Raw genomic sequence first — 21,447 nt, forward strand, 5'->3', positions numbered from 1 at the left:
CCACACACAATTATGGCAGAGCCAAGAATCAAACCCAGGAATCCTGATTCCCGGTCCCTTTACTAACCTCGAGCTGATGGGTGCCTTGCTCCTGGTGTTTAAAAAACAAAGCTTTCCTTTGAGAGACAAGGTGGGTGAGATAACGCCTTTCATTGCACCAGCTGGTGGTGGAAGAGACAAGCTTTCGAGCGACACAGAGCTCTTCTTTGGGGCTTGGAAAAGTACTCAGAGTGTCACAGCTAAATGCAAGGTGGAAAAGATGGTTTAGCGCAGGGGTCTCAAACACGCGGCCCGCGGGGCTATTTCCTGCGGCCTGCCAACTCCCTGCCCTGAGCCCCCGCCACACCCCTCCTGCACCCTCTGGGGGCAGGGAGGGGGCGGAATTGGGGTGGGGACTTCGGGGAAGGGGTTGAAATGGGGGCAGGGAAGGGGCGGGGGCAGCGAGGGTGTGTGTGTCAGCGATGCGGCCCTCGGGCCAATGAACTAGTCCTCATGTGGCCCTCCTGGTCATTTGAGTTTCAGACTCCTGGTTTAGCGTAAGGGACCATTCAAGGTGAGGTGGCTAGTCAACCGGGGGGTGGGCGGGGAGAGTAGTGAGTTAGGGATTCTTGTAATAAGCCATAAATCCAGTGTCATAAAGACACTATATGGCTTATTACAACAGTCATAAAGATATGAGTAATGGCTTATTACAGCAATCTCTTGCCACTAGGTCCCCTCCCTTCTCTGTCCTATGACTGCAGGGGTGTTGATGGGCCTTGAATGGTCCCATATTACTAAACAATCTATTCCCACCTTGTATTTAGCTGTGACACTCTGAGCATCTTTCCCAGCCCTGAATAGCTCGAAAGCTTCTCTCCCACCACCAGAATTTGGTCCAGTAAAAGGCATCACCTCACCCGCCTTGTCTCTCTAATGTCCTGAGACCAGCAAGGGTACAATACTTCCCAACGCTTCCCTGTGTCACCTTGGAGTAAGCTGCTGTGGAAGTGGCAAGCGCTATGTGCCACTCTGGAACTTTTATCCACTTATATTTTCAAGGTTGATTTCCCCCCCCCCCTCCCCAATCCCCCAAGGCACATTGCTGCACATACTGATAAATCTTCACTTGTTTTGTCTGAGCAGGAAAACTTCCATTAAATCTTCCAGTGGACCTGGAGGTGTGGTTCTCAATTCAGTCCCAACCGTGTGCTTAAACAGTACATAACGTGGGCTCGAATTGACTTGCTGCCTGTAGCAGAAAATCGTGGCCTATTGTTACTTGATGGTGTAGGGCCTGGTTCTGGTCTCTCCCCTTTTTATCTAGGGTGGCCACTGCTGCATCCCTGGAATACCGGACGTTCCTGTGCTTCCGGGAACGAATGGCACGGGACCTCCCCTGCCAGCGTGACCTTGCAGAGGGGTGTACTCTCCTAATGGGGCCACCCATTCTTGATACGGGACAAAACCATGTCCTGTTTTGTCCCGGTACCGGACAGGGGACAAAGCCATAGTTCGAGGACTCTCCAGTATAAAACTGGACAAACAGCCTGCTTGGCATTGCTCATCTCAGGGAGAGTCAGAGCCGATTCAAGTCCTTTTTTAAACTGATTCCCATTGCTTGTGTGCAGCGAAGTACTTGGGGAAATCCCACCCTGAATTAATGAGTTTGTCTGAATAAGGACTGGAAAGACCCCAGCTCTCTCACAGGTGTAAACGTGGAGTGATTGGACTGATATCCGTGCGGTTCAGTCAGCAGAGAACTATTGCGAGTGAGATCAGAATTGGGTCCTGAATGAGGACTTCAGGATTTGGCCCTGTGTACATGTTGGACAGCCTCACTGAAATGCAGCCACTTCTGGGGTGGGAGGCAGCACATCACACAGCAGTCACGAGAGGGGAAGTGTCATAGGATCTGTAATATGTGTAGAGAGTGGGTGGGACCTTGGCTTTTATAACGTGTCATCCCAGAGCACCCCCCCGCCAGTGACCTGCATGGTACTTGATCGTTGAACCTGTTCTTCCAGGGACTCCAATGCTCTGACATACAGCTGCTCCAGCGCAAACCCTTGTGACTTGCACTGGTGCAAACTGTAGTGCACGGGGGCCAGGTGTGGCTGCACTGGGGGCTTGATCTGGTGCACTCCACTGGTGCCTGAAGTCCCTGTGTTGACAAGGTCTGGGCTCTCCAGGCCTGGCATTTGCATCTTTGAACTGCCCTCTGCTGGCCTGTCAAGCAGACAGAGCCCCCCACCGGCCCGGAGAAAACCCCTCATGCAGCCTTTCTTCCTTTGTCTTTGCAGCGCACCTGAATCGCTCCAGTCACTGCAATGAATGGCCAGACTATCCCAGCAAGCACTCCCGGGCGTTCCCAGGGCTGGAATGAGTTCTGCGAGCTGCACGCCATCACCACGGCCAAGGAGCTCGCCAAGAAGTACCTGCTGTTTGCCACCGAGAACCCCCACCATGACCTCCTGGCAGCTGAGAACTTCTCGGTGCAGTTCACAGCCCTCTTCCAGCAGTACTTCTGCAACGAGGTGAAGGAAGGCTTAGCCATGAACCAGTTCAGGGTCCTGCCCTTCAGCAGGGTTCGGGACTATAGGGAGACCAGCAAGAGGCACGCGGACGCCTCTTCGGGGCCGGTCGCGGCCAAGGTGGAGGCGGAGCTGACTGCCCACTCTGAGGCCGACAGAGCTGCTGACCCTAACCCCCGGGGCCTGCCCAAGTCATGGAGCTCCGAGGAGCTGATGGGGGCAGCCTCCCCTCTGGCCGCCAGGAGACACTTCTCCCTCACCCAGCTGCGGAGGAGCTGGCGCAAGTTCTTGCGCCGGAGATCCTCCGAGGCCATCCCAGGAGAGGGGGAGATGCCAGAGCCTGCTCTCAAGCCTGGGCTGGCCAAAAAGATCCTGCCGTGGACCCTGTCCCGAGATCAGGCTCACGAGGTGTGCAAGGAGGGTCTCTTAAAATACGGCATGGTAGATGAAACCACCATGGACAGTGGGACACGCTGGCAGCGGTGCCGATTGGTTCTACGGAAGGCAGGGACGTCAGACAATGAAGAATATGTCTTGGAGCTGTTTGCTCCCCCCAAGGTAAGCGGCCTGAGGTCTCTCAAATCCCTCCCCTGTTTGCTGCTGGCCACGTCTCTTCATTGCCTCATGCATTACTGTACGGTTCAATGCACTGTTCCGCTTTAACAAGGAAGTGCGGCCCAGGGCTGGGGAGAGCTAGAGCAGTGGTTCTCAACCAGGGATACGCGTACCTCTGGCGGTAGGTAGAGGTCTTCCAGCGGGTACATCAACTCATCTAGATATGTGCCTAGTTTTACAACAGGCTCCATAAAAAGCTCTAGCAAAGTCAGTACAAACTAACATTTTATACAGACAGTGGCTAGTTTATATGGCTCTATGTACTACACACTGAAATGTAAGTACCATATTTATATTCCAATTAATTTATTTTATAATTATATGGTAAAAATAAGAAAGTCAGCAATTTTTCAGTAATCGTGTGCTGTGACACTTCTGTATTGTTGTCTGATTTTGTAAGCAAGTCGTTTTTTAAGTGAGGTGAAACTTGGGAGTACGCAATACAAATCCGACTCCTGAAAGGGGTACAGTAGTCAGGAAAGGTTGAGAGCCACTGGTCCCTGGCTGCTCGGATTGGGCTGGATTTGCATGGCCTGACATGTCCCTAGCCTTTCTTTTAGAACTCCAGGGCTCCTTTGTGAGCCATGGCTCCACTTTTGCCCCACTGGAGGAGCCAGATTAGGTCTGATTTGAGGAAGTGGCCTTTGCTTCTTGGTGCCTATATCCCCGTAAAGTGTAGGGTGGAATTCCCCTGCACAGAAAGCTGCGGCTCCTCCCTTACGCAGCTGTTACTGAAAGAATCCCACAATGGAGGCAAGGAACGGGTGACCTAGGGAGGTTGGGGGATCTTGTCGGGGTGGTCTAGGTTTACCTGTGGTAGGATTGGACTAAATCCATGTTTCTCAACCACTGGTCCGTGAGATCTCCCTGACATTGTTTGGGAAGGCAGCAAACCAATCCCTGGTATCAAAAAGGTATAGAAACACTGGACTAGGTGACCTCCTGGGCTAGAAGGGACCTCTACGTTTCTCTGATGTTTCTTTTCCTCTACAAGTTCAGGATGGGCTCTCCAAATGGCCTAAATCTGCCTGGCCGTTGTTACTTGCATAGTGGTTTTATTTAAAAAAAAAAAAAATGTGAATCAGCTTCAAGTTATAAAAGTTTCTAGTGATTGGCTCTGAGAGAGTGAATTGGGTGTTCATTCCAGGAATTCCTTGGCATATTTCCCTTGGGCAGAGATATTCATCACTTTCCCATTATGAGCATTCTCTGAGTGGGGACTGAACTGCCAGTGGATTCAGATGTGGGGAGGAGTTGTCAACCTCTGTGCAAAAATATGGAGTTGAAATTAGTTTCCAGCTATGGCAGAAAGGGACTTTGGAAATAAGCAAAGGAGCCTTGTGCGTGACTGTTTTATTACTTGATTACAAGAGGTGAAGGCTACACTTCAGTTGATTGATTTTCTTACCGGAGGAGTACAGCATTAATGTTTAAATCTTGATTGAGCCTCAGAATAATAAAGGGTCTCCTGTCCTGGGTCTGATCCTGCCTCCAGTGACATCCATGGGAGCTGGATTGGGCCCTTGGCTCTGCTCTGAAGGTGAAACTTTACCACACTTAGACTTTGTGCCCTACCTATTCAGAACTACCCTTTGCAGCTTTGATGACTAGGTGAGAGTCAGGTGGATTCCAGTCGGAGAGTTTCCCTTTCACTTCTGCTTCAGGCCTTAGGGCCTGATGTCTGGCAAGATTAGCTTTGTTGTGAAACCTGCTTCTCGTGCCCTGTGATTTGTGAACGACTGGTGCTCAGAATGGTTTGAGATCTAAGCTGTCAGGTGTCTGAGCTTTCTGGGATTCTGTTCTGATGAGGCACTAGAGCGCTAGCACCCTGGGGAAAAGGCAGGGAGTGGGAAGAAAGAGCTAGCAGGAAATTCTCGGCTCTGTTACTAGACGTCCTTTGCATCTCATTCAGAGCCTCCAAAGCTGGGTGAGCGTTATGAGCCCTGCTTTTCCAATGGGACTGAGGCATGGAGGGGTTAGGTGATGTGCCCAAGATTATGCAGGGAATCGGTGGCAGAGCCAGGAACAGAACCCAAGGGCTGATTCTGCTCTTATCCAGGGGAGACCCCATTAACTTCAAGAAGTGACTGACTGATGCGATTGGTGAATTGGGCCCTGAGAGTCCACCTGCCTGGGTTCTTATGTGGTCCTTATCACTGTAATAACCGAGTGTGGATTCTTTCCTCCTGGCCCCCCTTCTCTCCCCCCCTCCCCCCTGTCTGCTAGACTGGGCCTGTTCTTGTTGGGTATATGGTGCTATAGGGTGTGGGCCCCGCTTTGGCCAGGAGGTAGGAGTGCTCCTCTGTAACAAAGGGGCTGCACGAGCGTTCGCACGTAGGCCCCTGCCCTGCTCTGTGGAGGGAGAGAATTATGCTCCCTTTCAAGCCCAGCTGCGAGGTTACATGTTCACAAGGCCCAGCCCGTCCTGGGACGTGCCCACCCTGAATCAGCACAGCCAGACTTGGAGCACCTAAGAGCGCAGTCCGGTCCTGGCTGGGCAGTCGAGCGAGAGGTGCCCTGTGGTGACTGGGAGAACCTATGCTGCTTCCTCGGTGGAAGGGCACAGACTGCTCTGTATCAAGGACCTGAATCGGCCGTTCCCACGCAGGCAGGTCACCTCCTGAAGTGACGGGGAGCTTTTCTTGCAGGAGTCCGACAGGAATGGGCCAAATTCAGCCTTTGTTGACCCCTGTGCAACTCTCCTGGGTCAGTGGGCTTTCTGCCTGGGCCAGAACTGCGGGAGCAAGCCCCCTGGAGTCTTTGTGTTTAGCTTAGTAGAGACGCTTGATACAACCCTGTATCTCTGTACCCACGTGGGCTCCTTTATTCCCCAGCAGGGCTGTTATGATACATAGGTTGACTAACCACCGCTAACTATGTCAGAGAAAGTAAAACCTCTCTCTGTCTCTGATTCCTTGAGAGCCCCTTCTCTGCCATAGGTTGCCTACCCCTGCATTAGAACGTCAGATCTGGTCTACTCTGGAAGAGTCTATGATTAGAGAACTAGTGGAAAGTTGAGTAATTTTTTGGGGGGGGGGATGCGGGGGGATTTTTAGTCAGACTGTTTAAGACTAAGTTCTGTGGTGGGGTTTTTGGGGGAGGGAGGGGGGCGGCTAATCTCCCATTTAACTTCAAAGACTAATTAACATTCTGGAAAAGGGGAGTCTTGGCTAAAGGTTCCAGAATCTTGTCTCCAAATGGTTCTCTAGCTCACAGTGCATCTGTACAGATCCACGAAGTCCTCCAGGAAAACCAGAGAAGAGTAGAAATATCAGGAATTTCAAGTCTAAATTAAATAGCAGGCAAACTCCACCCCTCCACCTCCCAAAAAACCCTTTACAAATTAAAAATCAGGCTACCTCTTTGTATCACTGAGAAGTGCAATAAAAAAAAAAAAGACAAAAGCTCAGTTAAAAAAGGCTTTCCAGTTTGCCTTCTGTGTTGCTTTTATAAATGGCTGCTGGTCACTTGAAATGAGCACCCTCCTCATGTCCCTGGAACTGCCCGCTGTCCGTTTCAGCCAGTCCATGTGGAAATGAGCAGTGTTTCAGGTCTACTCGTAGTACCACATAGACCACAAATGAAAAGAGAGCAGTTTGCACCCTTACATGTTTGTGGTGGCGTCTGGGTTACACGTATTGGTTTCGCTTTTCACAGTTCCCCATGAAATCAGTTTCAGTAACGGGTAAAATTTGCACCAGATTTACATCTCCTTGCAGTTTCCATTGAGTCTTTCTGCACATGCGCCCGCTCACAAAGAAACTGAAATGTCTTCTGTAGGGGCTGTCTAGCTCCACTCCTTATCCGGAGATCGTCCTCATACAGATGCTGTCCTCAGACAGAGCTCGGTCCTGCTCCCATCAAGTCAATAATGGCACTGCCATTGGGCCAAATTCACCGTGGGCGTAACTCCATGCACTACAGCGGCATTACCCCAGAAACGAATTTGACCACTGACTGCAACAGAAGCAGAATCTGGCCCAATAAGATTTGATTTGGAGACTAATTTTAGTGACGCCCCCTCTTCCCAGCAATCAGAGCAGGCCTCATATTAAGCAGTGTTCCCAGAGCAGCAGGCTGGCACTGAGACCCCTACGCGCAGTGCTCTGCCAAAACACTTCATGAAGTGTCGTTACAGCTGAGCTCTGTGGAGAACATCTCACGCCAATCCAGGTTCACCTGAGGGGCCAGACTCAGAAGGAAACTCTGGGCTTGGGGAAATGCAGCAGCGACAGCGACCCTCAGTGGAGCTGGGAGGAGCGGGAACTCCGCTCGTGTAAGCCACACGAATAGGGCCTTCTGACCTGCAGCATGCTTAGTTATTTTAACTGGGCAGCAGCACTGAATTCCGGCTCCCGGAAGAGTCAGATGGAAAGAAGAAGCAAACAGACATCGCCTCCAGTTCCCTCCTTTTTCTGCTCACTCTCAGTGGTGCAGAGAGGGGAAGACGCTCCACCCAAGTCCACGCCGGCGTCTTTGCGACCAGCGTCTGTGTCTGAAGAGAAAGGGGGATTTCACAATTTCCCCCAAAGGGGAGTTCTCCCTCTTCGCTTTTAGTCATTGCAGCCAACTTGCGGAGCAGCACGTGACCTGGCACGAGGATGTGGTGATAAGCTCAAAAATCAGATCTGGGGCAGGCAAATTGCGAGCTCTCAATACTTGGTTTGTGTTTGCTGTCGGCGCTACACAACCATCAACTTGTGCTAGTTGGCGAAGCAGGATCCATCTGCTAAACTGTACAGCTGCAGTGACGTGTCCGGGAAGCAGTTGGGCAAGGCAAATGAGCTCTGGGATACCAGGCTGTATATCTCTGGTCAGTTTTTAGAGGTCTCTGGGGTAAATTCATTGCTAGGGCAAGTGAGCGCAACTTGGTTGCAGCCAAGAGAGTGGCCTTCCCTGTTTTGTTAAAGAGCAACTGAAGTCAGCTGCATTCTTGGGTGGGATTGAGGACAATCATTTCAACAGGGTCTTTCATCCCAAACAGGGCCGGCTCCAGCATTTCTGCCGCCCCAAGCAAAAAAAAAAAAAAAAAAAGCCGCAATCGCGATCGGTGGCGGCAATTGGGGAAAAAAGCGGCAGGTCCTTCGCTCCTAGAGGGAGTGAGGGACCTGCCACCCCCGAATTGCCGCAGGTGCCGCCCCCTCCCTTGACCGCCCCAAGCACCTGCTTGTTAAGCTGGTGCCTGGAGCCGGCCCTGATCCCAAAGCTGACCCGAGTCTTTCTGGTTTTACAAACACAGGAATCGCTTCACCCACCCACTGAAGTGCAGCCACCTCTGGGGTGGCTCACGGCAGATGTTTAGCTGCACATGGCAACGCTGCACAATTGTTTGGAATCAGAACTGAAGAATACCACCACGTTCAAGGGGAATGTGAAATTAGTCCAGACAGGGCACCCAGATACTTTTTTCTCATGCTTCTTTCTATCCGTTTATACTTTTCAGTCCTACCTGTGGCCAGTGGCTCTAATTAACCTATTGTGTTTCCAAATAGTCTTTGTCTTTTCAAAGCAAAGTGGCTCGCAGTCTGAAAGCAACTGTAGTAACCACGTGCATTTTTCCTGCCTTAGCAATCCCTGATCCAGTTTAATCTTAAATGCCATTTTTGGTTTTGTACTTGATGCCTTTGTATTGAAGGAAATAATTGCCAAGGAAAAGCCACAAACTGCAAACGCCCGTGGAGGTGGATAAAACAATCAACACAAACGAGTGGGGGTATCCTCAACAGAATAATGCCTGCTTCTCCTTTGAGCTCCTGTTTGCAGACCCTTGTCTCTCTGGGTCCTGGTCCATGAGGAGGGCTCCTAGGGGCTACAGTAAAACAAATAGTTAATAATAATAATATTCAAGTGTGTACAGAAAATTGGGAATTTAACCAGTTTATTTACATTTCTGGAGTATTATTTGTTAGGGTTTTTTCTTCTTCTATATTTAGAGCTAAAGTCAGTGGTGATGGCACAGATGCTGGTGTTACACATCAGGCCTGAGTCTGATCCTATTACGCTAAACTAGTGTAAATCAGGAGTAACCCTGAAGAAGTCAGTAGAGTTACACTAAGGTAAAAGAGAGGAAAATCAGGCATGCTAGGTACAGATTAGTCAGGAAACTGGTATAAGGGGAGAGATAGCTCAGTGGTTTGAGCATTGGCCTGCTAAACCCAGGGCTGTGAGTTCAATCCTTGAGGAGGCCATTTACGAAATTGCGGTAAAAATCTGTCTGGGGATTGGTCCTGCTTTGAGTTGGGGGTTGGACTAGATGACCTCCTGAGGTCCCTTCCAACCCTGATATTCTATGAACATTTCTAAGTAGCAAGGGGCCTGGCACATATACCCAAACCTGTGTACACCTTCTGGCCATGATCTCTCCGTGCATGTTACATTCACTGAATGCTAAATCAGTGCAAGCTACCAGTTATCACACCCATTTCTAACCTCTTTGTGCCCAATGTGGCATTTATTCTTCTGTTTACATCACTACTAAAGGATCAGTCCTGCAAGCACTTACACACATGAGTAACTTTACTCGGCAGAGTAGCCCTATTTAGTTCAGTGGGGATGACATGAGTAAAATGACTTGTACATAAATGTTTTCAGGGATGGGATCCTAAATTTGGCCCTTCATGCCTAAATTAAGGGGAACGCTCTGATATGATTTACATCAGTATAAATCTGGAGTAATTCCCAGTGACTTCAGTTGAATTGCTTTCCATGTGGAGAATCAGAATGTGGTCCAAACACAAATAATTTTGGCTTCAAATTTAAGTTGGGTTTTTGTTTTTTATTGTTTTAAGTAAGAAAAAGATGGTGGTTAACAATTGGATATGAATTGAAATACTTAATGGGGTTAAAACAATGGAAAACATCTTTAAAACTTAAACTTCAGGTGGCAGCCTCAGAAACCTAAATGCAGTTATCTGGTCTTAGTTTATTAATACCAGAAAATGAAACTGATTGTAAACAGAAAGTGAAACTGATCAGTCTAGTTTCTCAGCCAGGCTGAATGAAATGCAAAAAGAAAACAAACAGGAAAAATGGAGGAAAGTAAATTAGCTTTTGCATGTTTGCCCTGTTAAAGTAACTGAAGTTGTCATTCGTAACAGAGAAAGGCGTCTTTTTCAAATTATGGGCCCAATCCTGATTCTTTTCTCAGGCCAAACACCTGCTAAGTGGGTGGGATTCTGTTATGTATGCGGATTCTCAGAGTTCTGTGGAGCGACTCAGGTTTTACGCCTTTTGTTGATAGTTGTTTCAGTGGCAGTTTTGACTGAGGGAGGAGTTCAGGTTTGGCCCTCGTGATTCTTCTCTTATCAACATCCCAGTATGATCAACCTCCGGCTCTCAAAAATCATGAGATGTAAAACAAACAGATGCACCTTTGGGTTCTTGGTCATTTGCCTTGGGTTCCCAAGCCCCTGGGGGTCACACTTGGGTCTTGTTTTCAAGCTTTTCTCTCCCACCCAAGGACTAGAAACTTAGTGTGTTTTTTTTGTTTTGTTTTGTTTTTTAATTGAAAGCTGAGATTCTCACCTAATCTCATGCCTCCAGGAGTTGAAGCTGTGCAAATGGTGTGTGTGTGTGTGTGTGTCAGTCAGTCAGTCAGTCAGAGGGCTCTGGTAGGCTAGCCTTGGCGGACTAGAGCATTCCAGCTGAACTTTGGCAGACCAAGCTGTTTGCTAGAGAGCTGCTCTCCTCGGAGAGATGCCAGGCTGATCTCTAGGATTATTCTTTTTCAGATCTTTGTCCTCTGGAGAAACCTTTTTCCCTTCCCCACCTTCTCCCCCAGTAAACTCGAAAGAGGCCTAATCCTGTAAAGCCCGCTGTGCACAGCATCAAATAGACTAGGGTTGCTTTGAAGAGCTCCGATCTCGTTTCCTCCTGGGGTGGGTTGGATGGCTGGGGCTGGCATTGCATCTGGCCGCAGGGTGGCTGCAGCACTTGGCCCGCCACGCAGTGAAAGCCAGGATGCAGTGCCAAGGTCTGATCAGCCAGCCTCTCAAATGCTCTGACATCTCACGGGCTGCCTTCCTAGGTGGGAGCCTGTAGGCACAGAGAGCTGGATGCTGGGCCCATATACGTCAAATGCAAAACTTCCATGTGGTTTAATAGGGGAGGATTGAACCCTTGAAACGTGCAGCCAGCCTTATTTCATGTGTAGGTAGGTGTTTGTCGTGTCGTGTCCCCCCCCCCCCCCCACCCCCCCCACACACAGGTATTGGAACGTGGGATTTAAAGAGGATTAAAAATAATTATCTAAACAATATTTCATGTCTCGAAAGCTTCCAGGGACACAGACTAGGAATCCATTCAGCTTGTGTATACAAACCTAGACTTAATAGAAGACCACGAGATAGGAATTGGATTTAAACTCAGTCTGAGTTGCCAGCTGCATGGTTTTTTTCCCTCGTGAGCTATAAATAGATCAATGGGTCTGTATTTGCTGTGAGCCTTCTCCTTTAAACACTGCCCTGCTCTGCTCACGCAGGATTTGGGTGGCTCTTTAGGGTTTGGTGTTTTTCTGGTTTGAGTTTGAAATAGCGAGCACACCCAAAGAAGGTCAGAGTTCTGTGCCATTTGGCCCAGCTGGTTGTGGTTAGAGACACACACCTGTTCGGAGGTTTGCGAATACGTACTCCTTAAACACATTTTTCTGTGCAGAGGCAAAGCTGCAAATGCAAATGTTGATCCCTCTTTTCTTGTAAAGCTGTGAAAACGCTGCAGGCTGAATCCTGATCTCACGTACTGAAATCACTGGAGGGTTACTCCAGATTCATATCAGCATGGCTGGTGTAAACCCTGGCCTTGCATCACTCAAAAGAGAACATTAAAATGCAGATATTTAATTAGCTACTCTCCTGTTGGGAAACACATTGGGCCCAATTCTGTGGCTTACTCCACTTAGGAGATGCATAGAGAGTGCAGAGTGGGGTTCCCACTGGCATGGGGAGTTCCCAGTGGATGTAGAGTCAGCATAGCTGGCTCCTTCACCCCTGCTTCTGTACAATCCCCGGCATAGGAGGTGGGAAGGGGGGTGTTGGAGCATGGCTGGAGCCTGCTCTGCTCCAGCAAACCCCAGGTGATGGCTTGTCCCTTGGGGATCATTACCAGCTAGTGAGGTTTAGAACAGCCTCCAAAATGCTCTCTGAGGCCAGCTCTGCAGAACTTAATCAGGGAGCTGGTGAGAGCCCCTCCGAAGCTGATTGCAGCATGGGATCCGTGGAAATACAGTTTTCCTCTAGGGATGCCAGCATTCAGTGGGTTCACAGAAAGAGCCTTACTTGCATTGACAAGAGCTCTTGTGTTTTTTAGCATGGGTGGGACCCAAGGTACCAATCAGCTTTATATGAGAAATTTATCAATCGGAGAACTTTAACCGAGAGCTAGGGTGCTCTTCTGAGCATTGCTGGGAATGCAGCTCTTATGGCCGGCCTCCAGGGACATGAACATGGGCAAAAATAAAATAAACATGAATGAATGTGAGGTTTGACTTGTTCTACCCTCTCTTGCTGGTAATGTTGGCTAGGGAGATGTTCTGGGCTGGGAACGCGCTGTCTGCTGATCCAGGATCACTCCCTCAAGTGAGGATAATGACGTAGGTTCTGTGAGCGTAATGTTCCAGGGAAGTGTTTGGAAAACTACAGAGCAGTTCACTTGAATTCGTTTCCCAGCCCTGCTTCTGACTCACTGCGTAGACTTCCCCTGGGCAAGTCACTTAACCTCCTTGAACCTCCGTTTTCTCCAGAGCTCACTGGGGTTAAGAAGAACTGATTAATAACAAACTATTGCTTATAACGTGTTTTTAAGATTATTTGATCAAAGATGATATCAAGGCTCGATCCTGTAAGGAGTTAAACATCAAAGTCATTGGGGGTCAGCCCCTTCCAAGACACCTGCAGGATCAGCCCCTAAACAGATAACTTTTCAATCACTGGAGGCCGGATTTTCAAAGAGATTTAGGCACCTTTCCAAATCTTGTCCTGGGTCGTTCGTCTTAATGCTGTAGTTTCAGTAGATGTTTATAATTCCTTGTTTACCTGCCTACCTGATTCAGGCTGCTGATTCCCTTGCTTTTGGTTTTTATAGATATAAATAGATGTTGTTTTTGTGGTTGATTTTCCCCAAATCATGATTGTTTCATTGTTGTAAATGCACGTTTTGCTTCACTTGCATTGACATCACTCCCGTGTGTTGTCCTGGAGTCACCACATGGCATCAGAGGGACTCAGGGGCCTTAAAGATGCCCAAAGGGCGTGCAGAAATGAATAGCTGTAGCAACGCTTTCTCGGAGGCTGACACGTGTGTTTGCCAGTTTCCAGCTCTGAGTAAATTTTTGCAGCCAAGTCCTAAACCCCATGAAAATTGGGATTTCTAATGGAAATGTCCACGTGTGTTGGGGAGGGGGAAATGGGGTTTTCATTTCCGCAGGTTTCGTTATGGCATTTGTAATGATCATGCTCTGAGATGAGCCAAACCGATTCCTTCCAGTGCGCAAGCCGTGCTGCCCGAGCCAGGCCTTCTGCTTAAGGTGGGGTGAGGCTAAATCTTATCTCAGTTGTGTTCTGAGCAAGGCTATTTTCAGCTTCCTTGGCTATCTGCCGAAGTATGTTTCTCAAACTTCTAGCTGACTGAGCCAGCAGCTTTCCTACCCTGTTACGCGCATAGACTTCAGCCATCTGGAGGAAGGATGGCCTAGTGGTTATCATGCTGGTCTGGGACTCTGGATACCTGGGTTCAGTTCCCTGCTGTGACTTCGGCAAAGCGCTGATGTCTTTGTGCACTTCAGCTCCGGCCCTACTTCTCGGTATTGAGGGTCTCTATATTAAAGGCACTTGGGTGCTAACCTAATTAGAGGGGGCCTATGAGTACCAGAAGTAGATGAAGCAAACAGGCTTTATGCAGGGGCTTTGAACCTCCCCAGGGTGAAGCAGATAGTATCTTCAGCGGCCGCTGTGGTTGTAACAAAGGGGATGGGGGGAAGCAGGCCATTTAAACAGTGGATAATGTCTGTCTCATTCACTCGGGCTTTGCATGGGGGATGGGGTAGCAGGGACACCATTTGGCGCTTTGTCAGTAATACACAAATCTTAACTGGTAACAGATTGTAGGAACTTCTTTGCAGTTGGTATGGTTGGGGGATTCATGGCTGGCACAAAATACAGGCGGCCTGGCCTGCAAAGGCCTGTCTCCTGCAGTAGGGGAACTCCAGCTGAGAGCTAGTGGAGTTGGCGGAGGGTGATGCAGGTCAGTGAGTGCATCCCATGAAGTTAGAACGGGATGTGTTAGTGTTACCCCTCTATATAGCGCCTTAGGTCTGACGGCACTTCAGAGAGCACGGGGGAAGCCAGGCTCCGTGTTCTGGAAACGTAGGGTCTGTTTGCACTGCAGCTGGAAGCGAGTCTCCTAGTCTGGGTGGGCAGACGTGAGCTAGTGTGCTAAAAATAGCAGTGTGGACATGATGGCTTGGGCCCACCCCGACCCCCTGAGTCTGAGCTTGGGTGCCTAGCCCGACTCTCCCAGGGCTGCAAGGTCCACGCAGCTATTGCTAGTGCAAGTTTGTCCACTTGGGCAAGGAGGTTCGCTCCCATCCACACCCTTATGGTCTGACTCCAGATCTACAACGCCCAGGGCATCGGGCCAGGTGCGAGGAGGTGCAGAGACCGGGTTCGTGCAGAGACGTGGATATCAGCTTTGCAAAAGAAGTTGGTTAACCATAGATTCTTTGCTGTGTATGTTCTCATCCCACATTAGTCACGGTCGTATCGGAGCCCCTTCCACCCAGCACCTGAGAGCAGCTCACAGCCATGAGACGCCTCGCAACCGCCTGGTTGTTACCCCCGTTTCACAGAGGGGGAAACCGCAACACAGAGAGGCAAAAGACCCCTCACCCAGGGAGGCTGTGAAACGGTACTTGGCTGGCCTGACTTGTCCTGTGCGTTAGCCAGGAGTCTGCCCTTTTCCTGCCAGTGGCTTGGAAGGAGAAAGAGGATGCTTAGTCATTAGCACGGGGAGGGGCCAGTGTGGCGGGCATTCAAGAGGGAGCAATGTGATGAGTTATCACCTTGATTAGAAATGTTCGCTTACAATCTGTTTTTCCTCTGTGTGTTACTGGTCCTGCATAGAATGTCAGCAGGGCACATTTTTCCAGGTACAGCTTTGGCATGGACAGTCTTGGCAATATATCCCTCTGTCAGAAACAGGGCTGTGTGTTGTCGCTGGCATCTGAGCACGTCTACCTTCTGCTTTGACTTGTCATGTCAATCCAGCTGAATCGCGTCTCACTGTGCAGTTACCAGTCTGATTATTTCAGATGTTGTGGTGGTTACTTAAAAAACAAGCTGATGTGGACTTAACCGCAAGCTCAGCTTTATGTATACGCTGGAAATCCCCACCCTGGTGTCTTTGTGAATGGAAAAAGGTCTTTCTTTCATTCATAGGCAGGAAGGGCCCACTGGAGGTCTGCTTCGTGAGCTGCTCCTGCCCCAGCGGGAACACAGACCCTTGGGGGAGCTGGGGGGTGTTTGGTTAAAACTGAAGCGGGGACTGAAGAAAGCAAAATCTGAAGTGAAGCCCTAATTTCTGCAGATTTGGGAAGTGTTCTTTGAAGGGGCTGGTAGGACTTAGACCTCAGTGCTTGCCTTCAACTTCAGTGGCGAGGTTTGACACCCCACCAGTGCTGCTGAGGGCATGAGGGCACTTGCCACCTCTCCAACGCGCAGCTCCTTGCAGGATCGGACCGGACGTTCAGGGGCTCTGAGCACTCGCACCTCCACCAGCTGACGTCCGTGGTAGCTGCAGGAGCTCAGACCCCGTGTGCGTGGCTGTAACCCTACGGGATGGGGCCCTAACCAGCCGCAGGGCAGATCCAAAGTTAAGCAACAGAATCTCCGCCAGCACCGCTCTGGGTGCCAACTATCGCTTTGCTGTTTGAAAAACTGCATCTTGTGCTCACCGTTGGGCAAGTGGGTGTGATTGTGTATCACCAAGGCACTTCAGGCCTGTCGCTTTAACGTGTACAGATGCCAGAACCAGAGGGAGGCTGTCATTCAAGCTAATAACCCCCCCCCCCCCCCCCAAACCACATGCCTGGAGGATCCCGCCTGGTGTAAATAAAATGGCTAATGCACTCGCTGGCATGCTTTGAGCCTGCTCCCACTCCTCTTGAAGTCTGTGGGCATCTCAGCTGCTTGAGGACCGGCTTTGACAGCTTGGCGCCTAGTTCCCCACTGTATGCTCCCTTCCCCCATGCCAAACAGGTGTGAGAGACTCCCCGTTGGAATTAGCACCATTTTACATGGGCTCTGCACAGGCCAGAGAGGAACGAGCGAGTGCAGTACTTAGGGGAGAGGTTTGGATTGAAAACCAAGGGGCATCAGTGCTCCTCAAGGTGCTTTTGCAAATCTCTCCCTAGATGCTTTTAGAAAATCTTTAATTTTTCAATCCAATCTTAATTGCCTGTTTAAGGAGTTTAAACAGCTGGAATCATAAAAAGCAAAAAACCCGGCAGTTTGGCAGCCTGTCAAGCCAGCTTCTGTGCTGTGCCTTTGGAGAAACGCAGGACCCTGGGTAGCTCTTGGATTTGGACTGGCTGCTTGTACTGACAGATTTTCACATAGACATTTTTTTTGTCACAATAAAAAGTTAAATAAGGATTTTCAAATCCTAGGAGAGAGCAAATCCCGCACAGGTGGGAGCTGGGTCACTGATCTTACGGCCACAAGGGACCAATACAACCCTCTAGCCCCGGGGGTCTCAAACTGGGGGTCGGGACCCTTCAGAGGGTCGCAAGTTTATTACACGGGGGGTCGCGAGCTGTCAGCCTCCACCCCAAACCCCGCTTTGCTTCCAGCATTTATAATGGTGTTAAATATGTAAAAAAGTGTTTTTAATTTATAAGGGCGGGGGGGTTGCACTCAGAGGCTTGCTGTCTGAAAGGGGTCACCAGTACAAAAGTTTGAGAACTGCTGCTCTAGCCTGATTTCCTGAGTCTCCACCTGGGATTCCTGCCTGAACCCTTGACCTGTGTGTGGGTGCTGCCGGGGGGGGAAAGAATCTTCCCAAATGTTAGGGCAACGGGAGGTGAGATGTGGGAGTTCAGAGAGGGATTTTGGCCCCCAAATGGGGCTCAGTGGATGTAAGTGAGAGCAGAACTAGCCCCTTGGCATTACAAAGGCTTCGGCTGGATCCAGCCCTTACGGAGGGAGGAGTTACAGGCTCAAGATACTAATAGGGAACAGACGCGCTGTACTGCGCTTCTGGCCCGGGTGCTTTCTCCAGGAGTGATACAATCCAGTACAAACCCATTGGTATGGAGTGGGGCTGTATAAACCTGCCCACAGTGGCTTTTGCTGCCGATCGCCGCGGCTGCCTCCTTGGCAGGCCCCTCAGCGCTTCACTTTCAGCTCTCTCTTTCGATCGTCATTCTTCGAAGGCAAACGGGGCTGGGTGTTTGGGGCTTTTTGAGATTTCAGCGGTGACTTTTTTCATTTTGGTGAGCAAGCTGGGGGGGGGGAAGTGATGGGGGGGGTGAGTGGGAGGAAGATGTGACAAAAGGTTATTTGTCATTTATTAACCACAACTTTTTCCATCCTTGGTCATGCACGGAAAAAACACTTTTAGCAGTGTAACCACAGCCCCAGCGGTAATCGCTGAAGAACGGAGTTTCTTATTTTGGAAACTGTGTTGCTGGGATGAACTTAGCTTGTGTTTGATTGGCTTATGAAGGGAAGGTCACAGGAAAAAAATCCCCAACCTGCCTGGGTAGAGACAGCTTCACCATGTTCAGCTTCCAGCACAGCAGCTGAGAACAGTTCACTGCTCTATGTTCCCATGGCTCCGAGTGACCCAGTCCTAGAAGCCTGGAGGTGGAGGAAACTTGACGTTTTCTAGCTCATTTCACTGCCCCTGCTGGGTTGTTCCCTCTAGTTAATTTCCTAATGTTTTGTCTAGACTGAGTTTAACTGTCTCCAGTGAGGGAGTTTCCTCAATTTCCCATGGGCGATTTCTCTGCCTAATGCATCTTGCCATATATGAGAGCTAGGTGATGGTGTTTGTCAGGAAGCTTTCCCTGACCCCCAGCAAACTGGTTCTGTTTGTATCATGCTGAACAATTCCTTTCCATCCTTGGTCTCCACACCCTTCAGTTACCTGCAGACATGCATCGCTCACCCTGTCCCTTGGGCTGTCACTTAGTCCAGCTCCGCATAACTGGTTTATATAGTGTAGTGATTACTGCGGTCACCTCACACGGGAAAAGTTGCCAGTTTGAAACTCGGCAGAAACGTGTCCGAATTGTACCAAGGGTCGTGGTGGTGGATTCTCCATCGCTGGCAATTTGAAATCGAGATTGGGTGTTTGCCTAAAAGATCCGTTCTAGGTCACTTGGGAGTTATTTGGGGGAAATTCTGGCCTGTATTCTGTGGGAGGTCAGACTGATGACCTGAGAATCGGTGCCCTCAGCTCCCACTAACTCAGGGTGCACTCCACAGAATAGGGCCCTGTGACTTTCTAGTAGGGAAATTAAACCACATGACATGCAGGATTTGTAATCCTCTCCCCAGGGCCAGCCCTATGCTCCCTCATTTGGTTTTGCTTACAGAGGCTTTGTACTTGCCAACTCTTGGGATGTTATCGCAAGTCTCCTGCTAGTTGGTTTTTCCTTAAAGTCCCAGCTCCCAGAGTCAGGAGATTTCGAAAGAGGATTGATTGATTTATCTTTAAAGAAGAGTAAGTCTCTACCTCTCACGGCTGCAGAGACAAGCTTGAAAATGTGACCCTAAAGCCAGAAGGCAATAAAAAAAGAACCCACTTTTCCCCCCTGAATATTCATGATTATTATTTTATTTATTACTTGTATTGTATTAGTGCCTTGGAGCTGCAGTGGTGGGCATTGTGCTAGGGGTATAGAAACAGAATAAAAATGAAGACACCCTTGCCCCAAACAGCAGGATTTTTAAGCCAATCCCATGACTTTTCTTAAAGCCAGAATCCTGAACACTTGAGTTTGGAGGTACTGTGCTCCCAACTATGGAGCCAGCCCCATGAGGTGCAGAGCACCTCAACGCTGGCAGGGCTGGGCCTGGGGTCTGCGATCAGGTGCAGACATGAGGCCTCCTTTGCATCCTACGCGGTCTCTACAGAAGCTCATAAATATTTACCTCTGAAATAAGCACTCAGCCTTGAACCAACCACATCCTGAACCAGAACAAAAAAATATTACACAACGAGGAGGCATGGTACGTCGCTTTCCAGGTCTGAAGCTGCCCACGTTCAGCATATCGCTGCAGAGCCCATCCTGGTCCCAGGGGCCCCCTTCACCCACTAATACACAAAAGCAAATATTAGCCTCCAGTTTTCAAACCTATTTCACTCAAAATGGCTCTTGAGAGGCTTCTAAGAATGCTTGGAAGCTAGTAGAAGGGGGAAGTGTGATGACCGTCCCAGCACAAAGCATGTATGGTACGGCCGGCAACAATACAACCTGCCCGCCCCTTCTCCTGACAACGGACTGCACTTCAGGCCTGTCCTGGAGGGACGGATGAACCGGCAGCTCAGTTTCCAAGGCTCATTCACTGTGGTCTCTCTGTTGATGCTGCCATCTGTGGTTTCTCTGATCTGGCCTCCACGAACTGAACGGAGGCAAACACTGAATGTCTCTCTGAGCACAATGATCTACCACCCCCCAGGCACCATTCGCGCAAGAAAGCAGCTCCTGTACATCCAACTAGTAATCCACGTGGCCTGCCGCTCCCAGCCAGGAGCGCCGCCAGCTTTGGGCGGCGGAAGGTCCCGCCCCAAAATGCCACCCCTCACAGAGGCGGCGGAAGGTCCCGCCGCTGAAATACCGCCGCGGTCGCCGCCCCCCCAAATTGTAGCGCCTAATGGGTTGCGCCGACCCTGGTCCCAGCCTCATCTGGCAAGACCCTGGCATAAATGGAGAACGCTGATAACCAGCCCCTTTTTCTACTTAACTTTGCACCAAATCCGCTGCCAGCAGAAAGTGAGCTGGGCCGGACATAGCAAGGAAATGTCCTGCTCTTACCACAGCTCTTTTTGCTGGAAAATAAAGAATTTGGAAACGTTCAATGCGTTTCGCTGGCACCCACAGGAATCCGACGATTCATCTCTTCTGATGGACGTAAAAGGCAGGTGCCCTTGTTCACTGCTACGAACGCACCTTTAGTGGAAAGCAACAGAACCTTTCACAGCAATAAGAGAGGTGGTTAAAACCTTGGGTAACCACCAAAATCAATGGGATGAATTCAGTCCGGCCCTTTTAAAGAGCAGATTGGGGGGGAAATATAACCCCCTGAACCACCACCATCCTCCCTCCCTCCCATAATAAACATCACAATCTTCTCTGCAAGATTAGGGCGTTGGAGGGCATGATTAGAGAAACGATGGATGGAGGGTTTAGATGGGGCCAGGTTGACAGAAGAGTTCTGTTGACGTAGGTACTGCTGTTCAGAGAGGTGGATTACCTACGGCAACGGAAAAACTCTGTCCGTCGTCAAAGGAAGCATCCGCACTACAGCAGCATGGCTGCAGTGTGGTAGCGGTGCGGCTGCAGCTCCCGTTGTGTAGACGTGGCTTCACTCCAGATTTGCACCAGTGTAAGAGAAGGCAGAACATTGCTTCAGGTCTCTGCCCTAGTTTCGTAATTACTCTGTGTCCTGAAGTGAGCAAAACATCACCAATTCTCAAGGGCACGTTCCCACCAGACACACCTGCTGGCTCTGCCTGGAGGTTTTCAGGCTTTTCCCTTGGGCCTTTTGACTCCTCAGTGAAATGTGCTGGGAGAACGACCCTTTGCTCTCTGGTAGCCGCTTCCCCTGTATTTCAGCAGTGTCTTTAGTTTTTGTTCCTTCTTTATCAGCTTCTTCTAGTTTTAATGAAACACAAGATGGAAAAAGATAAAATAATTCTCCTTGAGTTTGGTTGTAGTCTCAGGAAAACGCTTCTGGGAGGGGAAGTCTCTTTGATAGATTTAGTTAGAAAAGGATTCCCACCCCACCAATTTTGGAAAAGGGGAAAATAAACCCTGGAGGCTGGCTTGGGGCAGCCTCCGTATCTATAGCTGCAGGGCTGTTGCTTCAAGCTCACTGGCTGTGTTACAAGCACATCAAGAGAGCAGTTCCCTCTCTGCAGGGCGCTGTGTGGCTGTGTATCAGAGGTGTACTCGGGGTAACAGTGGATTTGCTGAAGAATGCACACCGCTTAGCCTATAATCTCTTTAGGGAAGTAAAGTTTCTTTTGTCCCGAACTTCCCCTTTAATGTGCAACCCAAGGAAACGATTGATTGGCAGGAGAATTCTGACAGAACAGTGTG

The 21,447-nt window shown here is 49.6% G+C and overlaps 1 protein-coding gene across 2 annotated transcripts in view; it reads left to right on the forward strand.

Moving 5' to 3' along the window:
• Window positions 1-21,447, forward strand: part of SH2B3 (SH2B adaptor protein 3) — a 96,261-nt gene that overhangs the window by 12,618 nt on the left and 62,196 nt on the right. For both annotated transcript variants that reach the window (XM_065417865.1, XM_065417864.1), the window contains exon 2: window positions 2,283-3,071. In XM_065417865.1, the coding sequence (XP_065273937.1) occupies window positions 2,310-3,071 (762 nt within the window). In that variant the 5' untranslated portion in view covers window positions 2,283-2,309. The remainder of the gene's footprint in view (window positions 1-2,282; window positions 3,072-21,447) is intronic.

The sequence above is a fragment of the Emys orbicularis genome, chromosome 16, assembly GCF_028017835.1.
Source record: "Emys orbicularis isolate rEmyOrb1 chromosome 16, rEmyOrb1.hap1, whole genome shotgun sequence".
NCBI classification, from domain to species: Eukaryota; Metazoa; Chordata; order Testudines; family Emydidae; genus Emys; species Emys orbicularis.